General features: G+C 37.3%; 1 protein-coding gene across 5 annotated transcripts in view; it reads right to left on the bottom strand.

Annotated features, from left to right (window-relative positions):
• Positions 1-22,608, bottom strand: part of cacna2d3a (calcium channel, voltage-dependent, alpha 2/delta subunit 3a) — a 782,368-nt gene that overhangs the window by 188,185 nt on the left and 571,575 nt on the right. For all 5 annotated transcript variants that reach the window (XM_073072214.1, XM_073072211.1, XM_073072212.1 and 2 more), the window contains 8 exons: positions 22,166-22,249; positions 18,926-18,997; positions 17,001-17,062; positions 16,834-16,901; positions 13,448-13,493; positions 9,623-9,720; positions 8,796-8,889; positions 6,958-7,053 (listed from right to left, as the gene is read on the bottom strand). In XM_073072214.1, coding sequence (XP_072928315.1) covers positions 6,958-7,053; positions 8,796-8,889; positions 9,623-9,720; positions 13,448-13,493; positions 16,834-16,901; positions 17,001-17,062; positions 18,926-18,997; positions 22,166-22,249 — 620 coding nt within the window. The remainder of the gene's footprint in view (positions 1-6,957; positions 7,054-8,795; positions 8,890-9,622; positions 9,721-13,447; positions 13,494-16,833; positions 16,902-17,000; positions 17,063-18,925; positions 18,998-22,165; positions 22,250-22,608) is intronic.

The raw sequence follows: 22,608 nt of genomic DNA, 5'->3' as shown, positions 1-22,608 counted from the left end.
GCCTGGACGCATCCTAACCTTAAGAATTCAATATTGAACTGTCTACTTCTGTGTATCATCATTTTGGTTCAGTTTTTTTTCTTTTCCTATGCCTGCTTGGCATGTCTTACAGCTTTGCTATTATCAACACATCATACAGATAAAGAAGTTTAATCTAATCTTAATGACAGCTGTTACTGCTACTCATTTACTCATTTAGCCCTACCCTATCGGAGATATTTCCTCTGTTCCTCTCATCCCTTCCCCCTTCTATTTTGTTACTGGCAACTAACATGTCTTTTTTTCCCTTCTTTCCCATTTCTAAAGGGTTCTGGACCTGATATATTAATGGTTTCCATTTCTATGGGTGCTGACTGATCTGCTGAATATTTCCAGCAATTTTTTTTAACTTGGTTTCAGATTTCCAGCATCTGCAGATTTTAAAAATGTTGTTAGTACTGTTATGTAGGGAAATTTGAGAGCCAATTTCTACACATGCTGACCAGATTATCATTTGTTTGTTATAAGGGAGATCATGGTGTTTCCATGATCATGATTGTTCTTGGCAAATTCTTCTACAGAAGTGGTTTGCCACTGCCTTCTTCTGGGCAGTGTCTTCACAAGACGGGTGACCTCAGTCATTATCAATACTCGTCAGAGATTGTTTGCCTGGTGTCAGTGGTCACATAATCAGGACTTGTGAAATGCACCAGCTGCTCATATGATCATCAGCCACCTGCTCCCATGGTTTCATGTGACCCTGATCAGGGGTTGGGGGGGGGGGGCTAAGCAGGTGCTACACCTTGCCCAAGGGTGACCTACAGGCTAGCAGAGGGAAGGGGTGCCTTGCACCTCCTTTGATAGAGACACATCTCCACCTTGACACCCAAACAGATAATCAAGGGTAAGATTGAGAATCACCTGTTTCATCTCCATATTGTTACTGAAGAGGGTATGGGATTTCATTGATATTGGGTGACTGAAGGATGCATTAGGTACAGACATTGCCTGTGGAACAACACTGTGTGCGCCTCCTGTCAGATTTCTGCATGGCGAACATGCAAAAGAATTCAGGCTGAGAGAAAAGCATTAGATAGCATCAATGCTCTTGCACCTGTGAAATGGTATACTTTACTTTCAGGTGAAAGGTGAATTAGATTCCATTTATCATTATATGCAAAGGGCAGTTCTTCAACAGTTACCCTAGCTCCTCATTAATAAACATAAATATCATCGCGGAGTTCCAGACCCCTGCTTGCAGTGTTCACATCACTGGTGGAAGGACCAACATTTGCTTAATGTAGGAAATCATTCATTGTGGCAGCATACAATGTGCACGAACAGAATTGAAATTATACTTCCCACCATATAAATCAAAGTTAAAAAAAAAGCATCCAGGGTCAACATTTGAAATGGATGTTAATCCCTCTCTGTGTGCATATATGAAGTCAATTACCATTTGAGGCAACCATAAAAATGTGATTGCAACAAGCGCAACAACCTCCCCCATCATCACCTTGAGCTATCACTCATCCCTTCCTGTTGCTATCAAAATCCCATGTCCCCTTCTGATTAATTTTCATTTAATTACTTATTTCAGAATCACAGTTTGCACATTGCCCTTGTAATTCAAAATCTCTTCAACAATAATCTGGTATCTGATGACCCTCAAGCTTAACCTTTCAAGCACAAGGAATAATTGAACCATAATATGTCTCTCATTCATTTCCTAACTTAATCAGTTACAATTCTTGAAATCACCTAACTCAACACATGAATGTAAACAAAATTTGCCCTGAATATTTATTGTGAATTTCAACAGATACAGGGTTCATTGTAGTATGAGTTTTCCCACAGATTAAATGCTAATTAAAACATGAAGTTTAGTTTTTCAATTGTTTCCTTATGTGGTTTCCTATATCCGAATTCGATTTATCACCACTGACTTATATGATGTGAGGCTTGTTGTTTTGCAGCAGCAGTACAGTGCAGTCATAAAATTGTCTATAAATCACAAAATAAATAGTGAAAAGAGTAGTAGTAAGTCATGTTCATGGACCATTCAGAAATCTGCTGGTGGAGGGAAAGAAGCTGTTACTGAATCATGTGGGTCTTCAGGCTCCAGTACCTCCTCCCTGATAGTGATAAAGAAAAGAAGGCATGTCCTAGATAGCAAAGGTCCTTTGTTAATGATGCCATGTTCTTGAGGTACCACTTTTTGAAGATGTCCATGCCCATGATGGAGTTGTTTGAGTTCACAACTCTTTGCAATCCCTTGCAAACTTGTGCATTGGAGGCTCCATAACAGGTTTTGATGCAACCAGTATACTCTCCGCCACCATACATCAATAGAAACGTGTAAGTTTACAAATTTCTATAGATGCACACCAAAGAAGACCACCAAGTTTTATGTTTTATGTTCATTATTGAGAGTGATGCCTGGACTATAACCTGACCTGCTGAGAGTTTCCAACATTTTCTGCCCGTCTGATGTCTGGATTCAAGGTAACACTGGGTAGGTAATGTGCTTTAAAGCTGCCATTGGAAGACAAGTTCTTGTCAAGTTGATTCTTGCCTCTTTCCCTTTACTACATTCACCCTTGATGTGGATTTTCTGAACAAGGCTTCACACTGAGTAGATGATAATTTTGTGCAGTGGTCCTTCACATTGTAGGAAATAATTATCTTCATTTAATCCCATGTATACAGAAAGCTGAATGTCACCAGTTTAAGTTCGTTCAGAATCAGAATCATAAGAATAAAAAGATAGTTCAAACGGGCTGTTTTACTCAAGTGTTTAAACACATTGAATTTTAAGAGCTGTATTTTGCACATTAACTTTAATGATTCTATTTGTGGTCTGAATTCTTCTGATGCCCTTTGATGTTGTTAGCTATGTAGATGCATTATAAAATTAGATTAAAAGATACAATTCATATGTTAAGTTTTAAAATACAAATAAACTGGCTGCACTTACAAAGTGCTGAGATGTGTGTGCTCTGATTAATATACCAAAGTTAATGTAGAAATGGAACTCAGTCCAGTCACTGAATAAAGTGAGTAGAGTCAGGGGAGATCAAAAGACATTGTACTACTATGCCTGCACTCAAAAGAAAAGGCGGCTTTGGAGCACCTAATAAAAAGTTTTAAAAGATCCTTGTACTTGATCTTCCATTCTAAAAAAAAAATCTATTTCCAGGTGGCAATCACTTCCTCGTTTTTGAAATATAGTACAGCTAGTTTCTACAACTTCCCATTCGTTTTAATTAGGCAGTTTATTAATGTAATTGGGGAAATTCAATTATTGAGGCTTCAGGTGATGGGCTGGGAATTATACAGGACACTTTCACACTGACTGAAAGGAGGTAAATAATTCCTTGCATTGAAAATGAATAAAAATAAAGCAATTATTTTGATACAAATGAGCTTAAAATCACTCTGCAATGATTCCAGCAATGAGCTGGGATTTGTAGAAATGCTGCTATTAGACCACTGTAGTTCCCAAACTCTAGCTGTCATACTGAACAAGCTTGAGAGAGGCTTCCGTCAGTCAGCTCGACGATGGATGTTGTATCCTAGCTGGCTAGACATGCAAGCCTGGGCAGTGCGATATGAAGCGCAAGTTGTTGCCTATGTAGCAAACTCCTCTCTCCACACATCTGATGAACCCAAAGGAATGGTAGAGACTGATACAGTTTGGTACCAGCAGTATCTCAGGAGTCGCCAGTCAGTGTTGTACTCAATGTAGGACTGTTTTAGGGACTACAGATCCAGATTTTTCCCTCAGGGTTTACTCCCAAAGCCTTCCTCATGTGGGTATAGCCGCAAGGCAGCGGATATGAGATCAGAGTTTCTCTTCTTCTTTCCTTCTCTTGAACAGCTTACTGAACAAATAATTAGTATACCCAGACAAAAGCTCAGCACTGTGCGTGCATATTTTGTCACCAGTTACAAATTCTCTTAAAACTGAATAAGAAAGATCAATTGGAGGAAAAATCAGAGCCATGTCTTGCTGTTAGTTTCAACTTCTAGCAGACTGAGTAATAGGATACTTCATTGATCCTAAACACTTCACCACCAATATTTCACAGTCTAGTTTCTGTTATGGTCATAATGACAATTACTTGGCAAAGTTAATCTCACCACTAATTTTAAACAGAATGGGTTATGATAATTAGTATTTTTTGCTAAGTGGCAATATGGATCAGAGCTAACATTCTAGAAAAGTGCTGCAAGGCACAATTCATGAAGGCTGTAATTTCTTGAAAGCTTGCCACCAGCACTGCTGTACAATTTGTTGATACACTATTAGTGTGGTCCAACAGGCTGAATCAACCTACCTTTTGACTTCCCATGGGCTCAACCAGCACCTAATCTGTTTCCAGGTAAGTAAACCTGGGTTGAGCAGAGCGACAAGTACCAGCACCATATTGTAGCTAGAGGCCAAAAGTACTGGGATTACCCAGCACTGTACTGGCATTAATCAGAATTGCTGATTCCACAGCAGTCAGATTCTCTTTCCTAACTCTGTAGAATAGTTAGGAAATTATAAATGTCGCCTTGTACTTTATTTTGGGACTGTCATTAAGGACCTAGGGGGGTGGGTTGGAGATATGTCTCCACAAAAGGAGGTGTAAGGCGCTCCTTCCCTCTGCTAGCCTGCAGGTCACACTGGGCAAGGTGCAGCACCTGCTTAGTTCCCCTGATCAGGGTCACATGAAACCATGGGAGCAGGTGGTGGATGGTCATATGAGCAGCCTGCACATATCACACATTATGCGACCACTGACGCCATGCAGACAGTCTCTGAAGAGTATTGATAATGGCTGGGGTCACCTGTCTTGTAAAGACACTGCCCTAAAAAAGGCAATGGTAAACCTCTTCTGTAGAAAAAATTGCCAAGAACAATCATAGTCAAAGACTGTGATTGACCACGTCATACAAACGGCACATATTAATGATAGTGATTCAATCTAACCCTGCCGCATTTTCCTGCAACAAATCATTTAAACTAGTCATTTCCATTTTATCCTGTCACGATCGAACATAAATTGCCAATTACTAAATATAAAAAGTATTTGTGAAGTTCTGGGATTTGGTGTAGGGATGTATCTGCATTTCTTCAAAGCTATATACTGAAGTGCTAGATGTTTTGTCTAAGGTAGTTTATGAAGGATTTGTTTCGAATTAAATTGATATATCTCCATTCTTCCCATTGTAGGTGATGGAAATCCTTTGCAATCTGCAGGGTTGCCATTTCCCATGAAATACTGGAGTTCAAGCTCAGGTTCAAGCTCAACAGCAGTGTGGAAAATGTAGGATCAATTACACGTCCACCTTGCACTTGAAATCATAGCCGAATTACTCTCTGAAGGCTCTGAATGTGGAACAAGAACTTACTGGAGAATACAGAGTGTTTGGCACTGGCTCCACATGGCATTGTTCACAACAGCTTCATCAATAGAAATACTGGAATGGATTGCCTATCAAATTTATTTATTTGTTGATCTACATGAAATTTGATACAAACCTATAGAGTCCAACTTTCTAGCATCTAGAATATAGAACATACAGCCGTGTAACAAAGGTACAGGACCTTAGGCCAATCATGAGCCAACCATAATGCCAGTGTAAATTAGTCCCATCTGTCTACACACCTCTATTAGCAATGTGTCTCTCTAAATGCTTCTTAAACATTACTATCACATCTGCTCCACTACCTACCCTGCTTTGCATTCTAGGCATCTGCCACTCATTCTATCTCACAAATCTCCTTTAAACTTTGGAGACACAAAAGACCGCATATGTTGGGCTCTGGAGCACAAGTAGGCAGCTGGAGTTAACTCAGGGGTCAGGCTGACTAAGTGGAAAGAAAGGGATCATCGATGCCTTGGGTCAACCTCACCCCTCACTTCAGAAGTGCATTTAAAAACTTGACAAAACTCTTTACAAATTTGCTTTAGATATATCCTTTGTGATGCTTAGGATGTCAGTTTGTAGGCTGCGGGGCTCCTGTCACTGTTTGGCTTGCTAACCTCAGCATTCAAGATTAATAGGCACATTGGTCACTTTAATCTGGTTCACACCATCATTCCCACAATGCAATTCCACTTGCCTTTACCCACCCAAATCTTCCATTATATTTGAGGTTTCAGGCTACATATCCTATCACTTTAAATAAGGAGCCACCATGCTTACTATTTAGGGGTGCTGGCTTGGCAAGCTGGGACTAAAGTAATATCAGATTGATAGTTAAGAAACAATTGCCTCGGCGTGAAGTTTGCTTTGTATATCTGATTTATTTCTCAAACCACGGGCAGGGGAGATAATAATTCACATTTCCAATAGCTTGTGGTGCAAAAATAATTGGAGGTAAAAGGAGAGGGTAAAGCTCAGACTACTCATTGCAAGCTGTTTTACTCCATTACAAACCAGGCTCCTATCATGACTTCCATAAAATATTTAATAACTCTTACATGTGATAATTAGAAATATTTTCAAAGCTATTTCATTATGATTTCAAATGATTGAATCATTTAGCTTCATGATGAAAGCTGGCGTATTTACATGATAACATTTGGAGAAAAGCCAACAAAGATAAGCACAAATAAACTGCAATGAAAAATATTTTCAGATGATTTCAGAATTAGTTTCCATGTTTTTATTGTTATGAAACCCTGGAAACTAATCCTGACATCATCTGTAAGTATTTTTCATTTAATTCATGGTTATAATTATGAGTTTTTAACAGTCAAGTTCCTTCACTGGATACAGATTACTGAAAGATTCCACTATTACCATTATGAATATGTTATAACACTTCCATTGAATAATAAATCTTTCATAATTAAATCATCAGCTACTTTGCTTAATGAAAATTATGGAGCTTTATAGTTAATTTTTATAAGGAATAGCACAAGTGTCTGGTAATTTTTTTTGTTGTTAAATACGTTATATAAAATTGACAATGAACCTTACTTATCTGTACGTTGTTCTGGTCCAACAAACAGATTGACACGGCTTAGGCCTGTACGAGTTCCCAAGAAAGAAACTTCAACTCCTTTATCAGCATTTCTGGAAGGAAATAGTCAATGTGATGTGCAGACACAGAACAGAACAATCAACACACCCTAATGGAATCCATACCTCAGCTGCAAGTATGGAACTTCGTCACTTTTTAGGTACTGATTACATAGCTGGCAATATTAGAAGATGAAATATATAAAAAAGACATTAAGAAAAAGGGAAGAAGATAACACTGCACAAACTAAAATGTATAAAGTCCTGGATGAAATTCGGGAAGCAAAGTTCAGCATACTTATGCTACTGTGTCATGGGGCCAAGAACAAATATTAAGCCCCTGAATGAGAGCTTATTATATTTTGACATGGGAATAATTAAAATATCTCTGGAGATCATATAATATGGGATTCTTTGCAAAAAGCATGTGCTTAAATGGTAATCTGGACTTTATGTAAGAGCATTTTTACACAAAGGTTAGTTGACTATAAAATGGACTATTTTTTCCCACTAATCGTTGTTCCTGTGTATTTTAAATGAAAACCCATTTTATTGTTAATAAGAGACTCATTATTTCTTCTGAATTTTATTATAATAAAAACATATTTCCCCTGTGGCACACAGATTCAACTGCAGCTTCAGCCCACCCTACTCATCTGGGGCATTTGCCACAAACCCCCTGATGCTCAACTCCACAATCCCCAGCACACTATGACTGCTTATCCTAAAGCTCCTATCCCCCGTGTCTCCGTGCACTGGTAAAACTTTTGCCAACCCCAATTCTCCCCTGTTGATTTCCCAACACTTTTTATCCCCTCTTTCCTTCTCTCTACCAAACCCTTTGCCTTTGAGTCTGTCATGAAGGCATCCCTTTCGTGAAGTAATTCAACTACCATCAGTGCATAAGTAATATCACTGCTGCCAGCCTAAATGCTCAGGCTGGGATGTAACATCTCTTAAAGCATGGAAATTACACAAACACTTCCTAATTATGTGGGGTTTTCTTTGCAGATGACATTTAGCTTTACTTTAGCACACATTTGGTCAGACCACACTTGGAGCATTGTGAGCAGTTGTGGGCCCTTATCTAAGAAAGGACATGCTGTCATTGGAGAAGGTCCAGAGGAGGTTCATGAGAATGATCCCCAGAAAGAAAGGGTTAATGCATTGGGAGCATTTCATGGCTCTGGGCCTGAACCCACTGGAGTTTAGAAGAATGAGGGGAGATCTCATTGAAACCTATTGAATATTGAAAGAGTAGACATGGAAAGGATGTTTCCTATTGTGGAGGAGTCTAGGACCAGAGGTCACAGCCTCAGAATACAAGGGCATCCCTTTAGAGCCAAGATGAAGAGGACTTTCTTTAGCCAGAAAGTGATGAATCGGTGGAATCCATTGCCATAGGCAGCTGTGGAGGCCAAGTAATTGGAAACGTTTAAACCAGAGGTAGTAAGGGCATCAAAGGTTAAAGAGAAGAGCCAGGAGAATGGGGTTGAGAAGGATAATATATCAGCTATGATGGAATGGTGGTGCAGACTCAATGGACCAAATGGCCTAATTCTAGTCCTTTGTCTTACGGTTTTGTAATAGAATTGAAGGTGGGACAAACCTGAAATAATAGCTAATGCAATAATTGAACAACTTATTGTAATAAGTGAGTTTCTTATTCTGACTGCTTTTTTGCACAAAAAAAGATAGTCATAGAATCATACAGCATAGAAGCATGTCCCTTGGCCCATCATGTCAATGCCAGCCTCAATTGCTATCTATACAAATCCCATTAATTAAACACTTACTCAGATCTGTTCAGAGCCAAGCTGGTCCAGTAAGCTTCCAGTGGTGCAGTGACTACGGCATCAAAAAGTACTTCCTGGATTAATTCTTTGTCACCTGTGGATGCAAAATTAAAGCCATTCTTTTTTTTGTCCTTCTCATTTTGTAGTGTAGGGTTCTCAGTACCGGTAACCGTGGTGTTAACTGTTCAGGCTAACAAAATGGCTTCTCTGTACTGTTATAATGAAATGGCTTCTCTGTAATGCTATAATGGGATTCTGTCTCTGGTATGTTTGGGTTATGGCTACTGATAAGGGGGAAAATAATCAATGGAGAATTGTTGTGCTATCTTGTCTGTGTAAGCTGAGCGGGAGTTTGCGGTCTGTTTCGGGAGGAGAGCGAGGAGGACGGATGTGTGTGAAGCGGGCAGTGGTTCCAGAGCGACGGATACTGGATGTCAGCGGTTCGGACGGTGGCCGAAGGCTCAGAAGGTCTTTGTGGAAGGTACCGGAGGCGTGAGCTCCAACGTATTAAAATATGTGCACAAACTGACAAACTGATTATTACTTTGGTGCCTTTAGGTCATCTGTTTCTACTAACCCATCACTAAGAAATCACTATAAAGTTGGAATTATTTACTCACTTTTGGGTATTGTCTGGTATTTGTATTGTGAGCGTGTACTGGGGGGGGGGCATTACACTGTATTTACACTGAAGTATTGCACTACTGGCGGGGCGACGGCAGTTCACCCCAGGCGAACGGGGGGGGGGGGGGGTCAACTGGGGGCATGGCGACTACAGTAGTCATGCTCCATATGGAGCAAAAGTGGCATTACTAAGTTTTACTTACACTGCAGAAGTGGCTGTTTCCCAGTGAGGAAGAGTTTGACAGCTTCAAGCTGAAAGAGGTTACGATACTGAGGATGTATGTCAATATTACAATAGTTCCTGAAATTAGAAGAAAACCTGTCACATTAATTCCAAGTGCCTTGATAAATCTATTAATAGTATATCCAAATTTTCTTTGTCTTGTTCAGAACAAAGATAAACAGTCCTCCTCCATTCTGAACATTCTCCAATTTGACCTCAGTTATAATGATCAAAACTTCCCTGAGTTAGTAACTGCTGACATTTGCTCTTTAGCTGGGTAAAACCTACAGCAATATCTGGTATGCACACACCTGGAGATAAGAATAGAAATCTGAAAGCTATTGTCAGTAATAAATGTGTTTCAGCACAGGCTGCATTATTGCAGATTACTCCGTTGTGGCATGAACATAAGGTAATTATCTCCTGTTATTACACAAAAGGTCAATGACTATCTTATTCAATTAGCAATCAGTGAGTTTTAAGTCTAGTAAATCAAAATTATTGCTGAGTAACCTCTCTGGCTCTGAATAATACATGGAAATTTTTTCTCCCCCAAGGAAATATTGTTGCTGATTTTTTTTTTAAACATTGTAAAGCTTGTGTGTTTTGTTTCTCTGTCTTTTTATAATCCATAGTCTTGTTTGGCTTCCTAACCAACATGTTTTTGCATCATTCTGTTTTGCTATAATGAAAGGCTTCTTCATTCTGGGTTTTTCAGTTTACAGATGTCAAAGATCTTCTGGAGTAGCTGCTGAATTCAGATAGCAGGAAACTAGATATCTGATTAACTCGCCCACTAAATATCTGTGGACATCTGTTTGCAAGATGAGGAACTAAAGCCATTCTTTCACTGCTCACAACAAAATATCTTGCTTAAGGAAATCAGTGTGGGCCAGTCTTAAGGGTATAAATGGGTCCCAGAGCAAGCTATCGCTAATCAGCATCCTCCCTTTTCTGCTTTCCATTCAAGAAGGGAATATTCCCATGTGTAGAGCAGAGCAAAAATCATTCTATGGTATCAACTCCAACCCAGAATTGTTTTTTATTATGCACTTAAGCCCAAGGGATTTTGTTGATTAAACTCATATTTCCCATCAACTGATTTGTAATAACGTGCACAAAGACACAGATTTTATTGTGCCTGTAGTTTTCAAGGGTTTTGGCTTCGAAACATGTTTAAGTACATGGAGCAAGCAGTAATTATGGCTTGGGTACTACTATACTTGACAAACATTGTTCAAAGAATCACCCTCTCCAGGGCAGTAAGATGGGCAATAATTGTAAACCTTACCACTATACTCACATTTCATAAATGAATAAAAATATAACACTGCAGAGGAAATATAAATCATGTTTATTTCATTGCCCTGGAATTGTTAACAGCATAAATTGTAATAATTGCAAGCAACTTTCCAGTGCTGAAAATTAGAACAGTGATGTTTCATTCTTTCAAATATTATTGAAGTGTGTAAAAAATTTACAAAGTTTTACACTCTGTTTCTTTATGTTTCCTTCTCACTTTACTAATCTTTCCTTCTCCTTTAATTTGGTTTCAATGGCAGATTTACCATTCAGTTTTCTAACTGACACTTCCTCATTGTAACATTGCTAGCCGCAGCAGGGATTCTTCAAATTGATTGAGTAAAGGATCCTTAGCCTCTTCATATAGATTAAGTCCCTTTTATTAGGTGCCACGTTGAAACAATTTTTTATTTTTCCAGAGTAAAAGCCCAAAGAAAGTCCAGGGGACATGTAAGCATCATAATCAACTGATATCAGTCTTCCACAGCACTGGTGACTGAGATGATGGGTCACTGGAAAAAATAATTAGTTCATTTTTACTGGTGTGTTGTGCAATGAGTATGTTAATTATTATTGTATGTTTTAGATATGCAACACAGGATAAAAAATATCTCAGACTAAACTATGGAGCCTTTATTTAAACTTCCTTCCATGGGCAGTTGGTCTATATGGTACAGATGAGGCATGATTGAAATCCTTTCTCGTAATATTTTCAAAGAAGCTCATTTGTAAATTTAATTCTTACTTGCCTAAGTTATGTGTGTTATGTGTATTACTGTGCCTTACTCCCTAGTCCGGAGAAACATCTCGTTTGATGGTATACACACACACACACACACACACACACATATATATATATATATATAGTCAAATGACAATAAACTTGACTTTTTCTTTCAACAGTTGGTATGTTGGAAGACTTCATAAAGTGTAATTCCCATACTTTGGTTCCAAATCAAAACCAGAATTTGTTTTGACATCTACTGCAACATCCTGTTTTCCCAGTTTTTGTTTTACAACCCAGCCAAAAGCAAGAAACACTATTAGATAGATTGCTTATTGTTTTGCCACCAACTGAATAGACTAGACACACATGCTGATAATCAGGACCATGCATATTTTACTGGTAATAAATGTTAATCTTTTTCACTGTTATCCAACTGAATTCATTCATAAGGTTGCCAATTAGTTTATTGGTAATGTAGAAACAAAAACCTAGAAAATTAATCTCACTCTTCATTGCTGTGCTAAACATTTACCAGACTATATGCTTATGCAGAATTGTAATCGTGGCAAAAAATCCTGATGTTTAAAATGGTGTCACAATGGGTTTTCATTAAAAAATGAGCGTTCAAATGTTTTCTGTATATTTCCTGCTTACATTTTGCTGAATACCAAAAATATCATGGTCTCAGCCCTTAAAAACACACTGCCTAAGGCAAGCAGATACCAGTTAAAAATAGCATGGTTGCCATGGAGGACAGTGGCTGCAGAGAGCAGGCCTAGCTTTGCAAAATGTGATAACCAGTCCTGATGTAGAATGCACAGAGCAGAATGGATGGCCTGTTTTGGTTTTGGATGTGAGGTATACGATTGGCACAGAAAAAGAAACACCACCTAAAGTGAATCATGTACGTATTTTCTTGGGACAATTTCTCAAAGACTCAATTTCACCTGCAAATGATTGCAGGTGGTAGTTACAAGACCTCACCTTGGTAAAATTGTTGTTATGCATAATGTGCTCATTGGATTCAATTTCTTTATTTTTTTTGACTTTTCATTTTTCTTCCCTTTATTTCTATCTCAATTTCTGATTTGTCATTGAATTCACCTACACTAAATTCACCTGTAATTTATTGTAATTAATTACAGAGATAAAAAGCTGGTGCTGTAAGTAGCACATCACATCAAACTTTCAGGGACTTAAATATTTGTGTGCAAGCCTAACTATTAGCATAGAAAGCAACAACAGAGAAACAAGCCCTTCAGCCCATCTAGTCTGTGCCAAACCGTTTTACAACTTAGAACCATTGACCTGCACCTGGACTATATCTCTTCAAATGACTCCCATCTAAACCTCTCCTGAACGTAGGCAATCAAACTCACATCCATTACTTCTGCTAGCAGTTTGTTCCGCACTTGCACCAACCTAAGAGTAAAGAAGTTCCCCCTCAGGCAGCCATTAAATTTTTCACATTTCACTCTTACCTATGACCTCTAGTTCTAGTCTCACCCAACCTCAACAGAGAAAGCCTGCATGTACTTAACCTGTCTATACCCCTCATAATTTTGTACTATCAAATCTCCCTTCATCCCCTATGCTCTAGGGAATAAAGTCTAAAGCTAATCAACCTTTCTCTGTTACTCATGTCCTCAAGTCCCAGCAACATCCTTGTAAATTTTCTCTGCACTCTTTCAATATGATTGATATCTTTCTTGCAGGTAGGTGACCAGATGCTGTTATGTACCCTGCCATAGTAATTCAGAGCTCAGGATTTCTTACCAGTCCTCCATCAATGATAAATCTGGGTGATCCAGGTCATGCAAACCTGAAGTCAAACAAAGTAAATAGATAAACAGTTATTGTCATTCATCAAAAACATATGAACTATATCATCAACCAGGAGTGGTGAATCTTTTTGAGAGCATGTGCCCAAATTGGCAATAATCTTCTAAAAAATTTTCTCCAGTGCCATGGTGATTTTGGGCAGAGATTAACACTCAGTGATTAGTAAATTTGTAGCAATAATTGTGAGCGTTTTTAAGAAAAGTCTATGAACCCTGTTGAAGAAGGTACAGGGGCCTCAGGACTCACACCACCAGGTTCAGGAACAGTTATTACCCCTCAACCATCAGGCTCTTGAACCAAACGGGATAACTTCACTCAACTTCACTTGCCCTTTCACTAACCTGTTCCCACAACCAATTCATTTGTTGATTGTTCATTTCATGATTTTTATTGATTATTTATTTATAATTATTATTATTTCCTTCTCTTTATATTTGCAGTTTGTTGTTGTCTTAACTCTGATTAAATGCCCAAATTGGACAGCCTTAATGCGAGTTTATTATTCTATAGATTTATTGAGTATCCCTGCAAGAAAATGAATCTCAGAGTTGTATATGGTGACATATATGTACTTTGATAATAAATTTTACTTTGAACTTTGATTATTTACATGTATTGTTGTACTATTAATAAAAGTATAACCGATACAGACTGAATTTCTTTTTCTGGAAAATTGCCATAACTGCAAGGAGCACACTTTAGACACCATTTTTCAACATATTCCTTATCACGGAGTTGTTTTCTTGTTGAACAATGATCTTTGAAACCTCAAAACTAGCAGCAAATAAGATACCTGAAATAAGTGACATCAAAATATATGACTGCATTTGTATTTGTTGCTGATTTGTTGAGAAATGGCTTCTTTTTGTTCTCCCTCACTTCTTATCACAAAGCCATTTGTGATTGAATGAGTTCATCATGCTGCTTTACAGAGGAAGCCCTGCACACTACTGTTTGGAACATAAAATGCATTATGCTTTATCACCCATTATATCATGCCAAATCTTTCACTCCACCAATCTTGAAAATCTCTGCTGCTTCTCCCATTACTTGAATTTTTTTTTTGCTGGTGTTTCTGACATTCTGAACAAGCTGAAAAGGGTAAATGCAATTTAAAAATATCTCATTAATAAACCTAATTAAAATTAATATAAATCCAGTGTGTTCATTGCGAAAAATATTCATGGAGGCACCAAACTATATAGAGTATTTACTGATATTATCACTGAATATCCAGTGTTCACTCACAAATGACATTAGATAAAACATAAGCCAAGTGAAGCCAATACCAACTGGCCCAACCATTTATTATCCAAATACAGGCACACACCAAGTCTGCGAGGATTTCAAAATGCATCATCTAATGTCACAAACTCACCAACAACCTAGCTGGCACCACCAGTGTGAGAAATTTCACTGCCTTGGGTTGTAAAAAATCACTTTCTGCTTCATTTGGCAGTAAAGATAATCATTATGTATCTTTTTATTATGGGTGGGATTTAAAAAATCAAAGGGTGGCACTGCATGCCAACAAATCATTGCCCATGCCACCTTGGGCACGCGTGCCAAAAGTTCACCATCCCTACAACTAAATTCTGTGAATGACTGTAAAACCCCACAGCACATATGCGAAACCTTCAACACTTTGAAGGGAATGAGTGTCACTGAGGGGAGTTATCAGGATCGACCTTTCATAAAGGTTCAGGTGAGTGAAGTTAATCATTTACATGTCTCTTACATTTTAAATATTCTGCTAATATTTAGGCCCTCACTTCAGTTCTTTATTAATTCATTTTCTTCTTCCATATTCCTCTCTTTGCAGTATAGATTTCTGATGAAAATCTTCTGGGCTCCGTTGCTTGGAATCCAAAGCAGAACCTCAAAGATTCCAGTTTGATTTGATTGCTTGGTACATAATCTGAGTTGCTCAATTGAACCCCACACCTCTGCATTTACAGTTTGGCAAAGTCAGCTGCTTCTGACAGAAATAGTGCCTTCTCTTCAGAAAAAGAACGGCAGCCAGTACTTCAGTGATTGAAGAATAAGTAATTCATCTACAGACACAAGTAGATTAAAGGGTAATGGTTTGCTGGCCTTTATTTCAAAGAGGTTAGATTTGTGGAGTTCATGGTACAACTCTGATTAGACCCCATCCACAGAGTTCTACGTCTCTACAGAGATACATTTGCCTTGGTGGAGTTATGTCAATTCACACCACTATTCCACCAAGGCTGAGAGGGTTGACTGAAACTGGATTCCCTTGAAGGGGTGATACAACTGTGCTGTTTAAGATAATTAAAGGATGTGATAGTCAATATAGGGAAACCATTTCCTCTGATGGTAGATCACAGAGCTGGAAGGACATGGCCTCAAGATTAGAACAAGACAATTCAAGAGTGAATATTCTTCATATGGTAGGAAGTGAGGAATCAATTCCCAAAGGATTTAAGGCTAGGTCAATTGAACATGCAAAACAGACAATGTTAGACTCCGGAAAGGCAAAATTATTAAGGAAAGCAAGAGAGCAAATGCAGTTACAAAGCAAATCAGGTGTGACATGTAAACTGACCTGGGAGTGAATGGCCAGTTCCTATCTTTATATCTGAAAGCCTGACCGATCATGATGCTATGTGATTCTTCAGTGAGTCCTTATTCACTATCATGCATTTGAAATATAATTTCTAAATTTCTAAATTTACAATGGTGAATTGGGAGAAACAGACAACAAATTTCAGGTTGCAACAAATTATAGCTGACCCCAATAACGGGATAACTGGCAAAGGAAATTCAACAGATAATTGTGCAATAACGTACCATCTTGCTGGTACAGACCTTGTCCAGAGATGAACTGCCTACTTTGAAGATCCTCCACATCCAGCAATTTGGGATCATGCTTTAAACAGCAGCCGAAGGCCCCAATTCTGAAATGCTCTGCCAGACTTTGATAGCTTGACAAGCCTTGTCTCTCAGTTCAGAAAAACAAATCATTTTTATTTTATAAAAAAAACCTACTTTTTTAAAAAAGTAAATTTCCTATCAGAAGGCTGTACCAAGTCAGACCTCATGCATAATTCAAGAGGTGATGACTGAGCTCCCTGCCCTAGAATGGAAACTAAAAAACAGCTTCAGCGTGTGTTTGAGTTGGAAATGACACTGTTATTAAAGGCTGCTATTTAAAGAATTGCACACATTCATAAAATTAAACCAACCCCTTTAACTTCTGTACCATTATAAAATTTGCATCTACTGATCTGCTGGTTTGTGTTTGCTTACCACTCTCTGCACATACTTTCAGTATTACTTTGCAGCTGAAATCATACCTTCTTCTATTGTAACGTTTCCCTGGAAGTAGTATTTCCCATGCCCTCGAGATAAAGCCACACCTAGACTATATACAGGAGAATGGAGGTGATTATATGCTGGCATCAACATTTTTACCTCAATTAAGAAAAAGATACTTAGTAAGTGGAAAAACGATTAAACTTACCTGAAAGGAGTGCCTTTGATGTCTGTGTAATAGTAATCATTTGTCATCACAAAGACTCGTTTCTAACATGAAAAATAAAGGAGTAGTAACAAGCAGACAAATTACTAGAGATTGGATTACTTCAATGTCTGTAACTCATGTCACCACTGTAGAATATTACTTAATATCTTTGCTGCAAACATCCTTGAAACTTCACCAGACTTATCAGTTCTAAACTGTCTTTAAAATTATCCAAGTAATTGGTGGTACCATGCAATAAATCCTGAACACCAAAGTCTGAAATTTGAACCAATAATTCAAAAGTACAAGATGATTCAAATGCTTCTGTGTTTTCTGTTTTGTCTTAACGCATGCTGCTCTAAATCATATATCTTATCTCAACAATTTCAACTGTGCCACATCCATATCTGTCCTTCTGTCTATTCTTAAATCCATACTTAAAGGACAATTTCACCTATGTATTCATAACACACTTCTCCTACAATCCTTTGTGCAACAGGTTAAATAACCTAATGCCAATTTTGAATGCAACACTGTAAAACTGAGTAAGCAGTTATGTGAAAATGTACCAAAGTAAAATCTAAAATTATACCCTCAAAAGAACAATTAAAGTACAGTTTTATAAATATGGCCTGAAACAATTAATACAATTATGTTGAAATTAAGCATTAATCAACTGAGCTTTTGCTAAGTTACATGCAAAGCAATTCAGAAACCATATCAGTGCCCACTATAAACCTTGTTAACTCTTTCTTAAGGGTGCAAAGATTGCTAGGTCAGCCACTCCACATGGTAAAACATTCGATGCTCCAACAGTCTTTGTATGAATAACTTTATTCTTTCAGTAGTAATTTTAAATCATGTCTCCTTTTCAATAACTTGAATACCTTCTCTACACTTCTCAGAGTTTTAAAAAAACTGAGACATCTTTTAGATGTCTCTCACTAGTAGAAATACAGAATCTTTAGTTTCTATCCATTAATAGTAAATTCCCATTCTTGGTATCATCTTGGTGAAACTATGCTAAACATTGTCTATGCTTTAAAATTATTTAGCTCCATTAAAGAAAATGGATAGCCAAATTGGGTGTGACATAAAATTGGATCTTACCAGCTTTTTACAGATGGAGTATGTAAATATTACTCCCTTAATTTAAACTAATCTGTAGAACTATGTATTATCAATATTTAAGTATTTGACCAAATTTATAGAAATGAACTTCCAAAAGTTATTTTATATCAAGAAGGAAGCGTTTATTTGAATAGCACTTTTCAAACACAAGGCAGTTCAAAGTGCTTTCCATAGAACAAGATAGAAAAATCATTTTATCTTCTCCTATCTTATCAATAACAACTAAGATTCATGAGTACAGTGTTGGTTAAGTCTAAGCTCTCCATAGTGAATTACTACCTTTTCGCTAAAATTATCAGGAGACCTACATTGACGCAGTCACTGTCCTAATGTGTTTTTATTTGCCCAGCTGCTAACTCGAGTAGTTCCTCTTGCCAAGAATCACATCATCACTTTATCATTTCCTGTCAGAGTGTCCTTATGTACAGGCACTCCCGCACCTAGCATCACTTCTTGCCCTGTACATACAATCACAATATATATAAGTATCATCTAATGTATATAAATCCACACTCAAACAGTTACATGTACTTTGCACTTTGTAGAATTGTTTTCATATTTATTTGTATTGTGATTTCTTTTTTTTTGCTGTTTTTATCATATTCTTTATGCCTCTTTCGTTTTTCATGCTACATCGGACCTGCAGCAACAATTATTTGGTTTTTCCTGTACACTTGTGTACTGAAGAGTGACAACAAACAATATTGAATCTTGTAGACGTGAATTCCAATACAAGACAGAACAGTTTGGTACAGAGATTTTTCTGTTTAACCAGAGAGGAAGAAATGTCTTACCCCTTTCTCCACAGTCTTTTTCACCTCCATAGAAAATTTCCCCGTTTTCCGGTTTACCATACCATTGCGAAGCTATGAAATAGTGCAAGTAATTAATATTCTCACAGAACCTTGATATTTACCACTTAGAAAATATTCTTAGCCAGCCCTGTAGAATTGGTAGAATAGCTTAATTATGGGCACCGAAATTGAACTATGAATAAAGCAGTGAATGCCAACTACAAATAATCTATAAGTAAAATGATTATAAAAAATAATTATATTTAAATATATAGTGGAGTCTTATCATTTTTAAGATTAAACATGGAGAAACACAATGTGGAAATTTCCACAATGTACTCATTAAATATACAGAAGATGCTGGAAATCATAGTTGGTAGCTGAAACATTCCACACAAGTAATTTTCTGACTTGCTACTGAGGGCCTGGAAGCCCATGTGCCAAGATTCCTGACTACAATTTACTCCTCACACTTCTGTAAGCATGGGTCACCAATGTATTATGAAATTTGCTCTTACAGAATTCCCAAATCACTAACCGAAAATTTGAGATACAGATTAAAATTCACTCTCACGGAATTTATGTGGAAACAAAACCATGATATGGACTGTCACAACTTCCCCTCCTGTAAGGGTCACCTATATTTGGAATAATTTGAAAATTACAAGTAGTATCTTGAGTTAAGGATATACGCTCAGTCCCCAGCTAGAACCTTAAATTAAAAAATATTTATCTTAAAACTCGTGTTATCTATTGTGCAACTGATGCCTGTTCATTAGATAAAATACTCTTCTGGGCTTATATTAACAAGAGGTTGGGAGAAGAGAACAGCTAAAAGTTTAATCTATATATAGCACAGCATGAAAGGATGAGGTGGCCATAAATTTTCTAATAATACCTTTTCTTCATATGGAATAGGTGCATCTGTCACATCAGCATTTAGAGTCATAGAAAATTTTAGAAAAGAAACAGACCCATCTAGTCTTTGCCAAAACATTTAACCATGTTATGTTTAAATTCCATGCATTTTTAATTTAAACCTAATATGAGATTTTTGCTTTAGAAACATAGAAACAGAAAAAATCTGCAGCACATTACAGACCCTTCGGCCCACAATGTTTTACCGTCCATGCAACATACTCTAGAATTTCCCTACCACATAGCACTCTATTTTTCTGTAGATGTGCATATAGACTGGGTTTCTGCATACCCCTGCAAAGTCACTCGTTTATAGAGTAAGGCATTTAACTGGGATTACCAGGATAGTAAATATGCAAAGTTGATAAATTTTTAAAAACTGCTAATGGAAAAAATGACGGGTCTTAAATCTCAAATTTAACAGATTTTGACAGATATAGAACATGGCAATATAAAAGCCAGAATGGAATATTGAGGCTTCATAAAGCACTGGTGAGGCCTCCTCTCCTGGAGTGTTGTGAGTAGGCTTGGGCCCACTATCTTAGAAAGGAGATCCTGAAACTGGAGCGAGTTCAAAGGAGCTCCATGAAAATTATTCCAGGCTTGTCATACGAAGGATGTTTAATGGCTCTGGATTTGTATTCACTGCTATTCAGAAGAATGAGGGATGATCTCATTGAAACCCATCAAATGGTGAAAGGCCTTGAAGGAGTGGATGTGGACTGGATGTTTCTTATGGTGGAAGAATCTAGGACCGGAGGACACAGCCTCAGAATAGAGGGGCATCCTTTTAAAATGGAGATGAGGAGGAATTTCTTCAGCCAGAAAGTGGAGAATTTGTGGAACTCATTGCCACAGGCAGCTGTGAAAGTCTGGTTGATTGATTCTTGACTGGTCAGAGCATGAAGGGATATGGGGAGAAGGCAGGAGATTGGGGCAAAGAGGGAAAAAGGATCAGTTATGACGAAATGGTGCAGCAGACTCAATTGGCCAAATGGCCTAATTCTGTTCTTATATCTCACAGTCTTATGGTCTTGTATATTCAGGATTTGTAGAATTCCATTGTTTAAATGAGGGAATGGTGGAAGTGTGGAACAAAAAGACAATTAACCACAGATCTGTTTAGATGAAATGGTAAATTTCTTCCATCCTCAAAAGCTCCATTAAGATTTTTCTTTAAAAGACAATATGAAAATTAAATAATATCAAAATTAATGAACAGGTAAACACTAAAAAAGAATCAAACCATCTAAAAGAACGTTGGACTTCAGCTGAAGAAGAGAGGAATGCATAAAATGCAAAAGCGCTCTTTCATTTAAACAGAGCCTTGATTAAATTCAAGCTGGAGTATGACTTTCAACTCCAGGCACCGCGCTTTAGGAATGCTTTGAAAAGATTTCAGTGCTGATTAACCAGAATAATGAAGGGATAAACAGTTAAAGTACGTTGATTGGATTTGTAAATTTGGCTTCAATTCCTTCAGCTCAGAGAGCTGGAGTATATCCAAGCAAAGAGTTCAAAATGCAAAAGGGAATCAATAGGTTACGGACAATGCAAAGAGACAATTTCATCCCCTGGCTGAATTAGAACAACTGGGCAAACCTTAAAATAGTGCAAATTACTGAAAAGTGAAATCAGTAGGAAAGAAAATAGTAAAATAGTAGGGTTGTTAATGCACGTCAAAGTGTTTTACATACAGTGAGCTGCTTTTTAAGTTTTTTAAGGTAAGAAATGTCAGTTTATGCAGCAAATTGTGGAACTGAATGGCTTACATAGTGTGTTACATTCTATTGGTTGAGGAAATCCCAGTGAAACTAAGACATCTTCAAGACATTTTCATGAAATCGAGCTTTTTTTAGGCTGCTTTGGTGGTTTAAAGATAGTGAGAAGGCTTTCTATAGTCTTCCCACTGTACTTTTTTAATGTGCCTTTGAGTTCCCAATTCTGCTTGTACATCTCATTTATTTATTATTTTTGGAAAAAAATCACAATGCAAAATGTGATTATTTCTATTTTCTCCACAAGTGCTTCCAGCAATTTATTTTGTTCTTTTGTGGAAGGAGCTATGACAGATGTAGCACTGTATAAAGACTTAACAATGATTACAATGTATTTTGATTACATTTTCTCATAGGGAATAATACATGCTGACATTGGATAACTGAAATTTGAATGTATTTAATTTAAAAGTTTAAAGTACACTTGCATTTGACGTTCATCTATCTGATGGATATAGAGCATTGTAAACACAAAGTCAAAAACCTATCTCTGAAATGCTGCTTTTGCGATTACAAAAGAAAACCTGACAAAATAGTGACTTACGATGTTATCCTTGTCTTCCCATTCCAGTTCCGAAAGGTCAACACTTTTATAGCTGGGTTTTATCCTCCTCTTTCCTTCTTCATACTTAAAATAAAACAAAAGGTTACCATTCACTAAATTTCTTGTACATTCATTATTTCTTCCACCTTTAAATTGTGATAGATGGATACAAAATAATGATTACCTAGGTGACAAAGAAATGAAAATTAACAATTCTTTGTAACTTAGGGAGCTCATATTTTTCTCCTGACCATTTGAGCAGCCCTAAACTCAATATGCAACTTTCTGCAGTTTGCAACAAGTTAATGTTCAGCAGCACCCAGTGTAAAAATCTGTAAATTTTTATTAAACTGTTTTAAGCTCGTTTCAGCTGTTTCGTTACTTCTTAACCAAGAAAAATTGGAACACAAGGATAACTTCACTGGAGTTTTAAAGACTTGAGA

This window comes from Hemitrygon akajei, chromosome 19 (assembly GCF_048418815.1).
Source record: "Hemitrygon akajei chromosome 19, sHemAka1.3, whole genome shotgun sequence".
Taxonomy (NCBI): Eukaryota; Metazoa; Chordata; class Chondrichthyes; order Myliobatiformes; family Dasyatidae; genus Hemitrygon; species Hemitrygon akajei.
The sequence above is the reverse complement of the archived record's forward strand: the minus strand, read 5'-3'. Positions and strand labels throughout refer to the sequence as shown.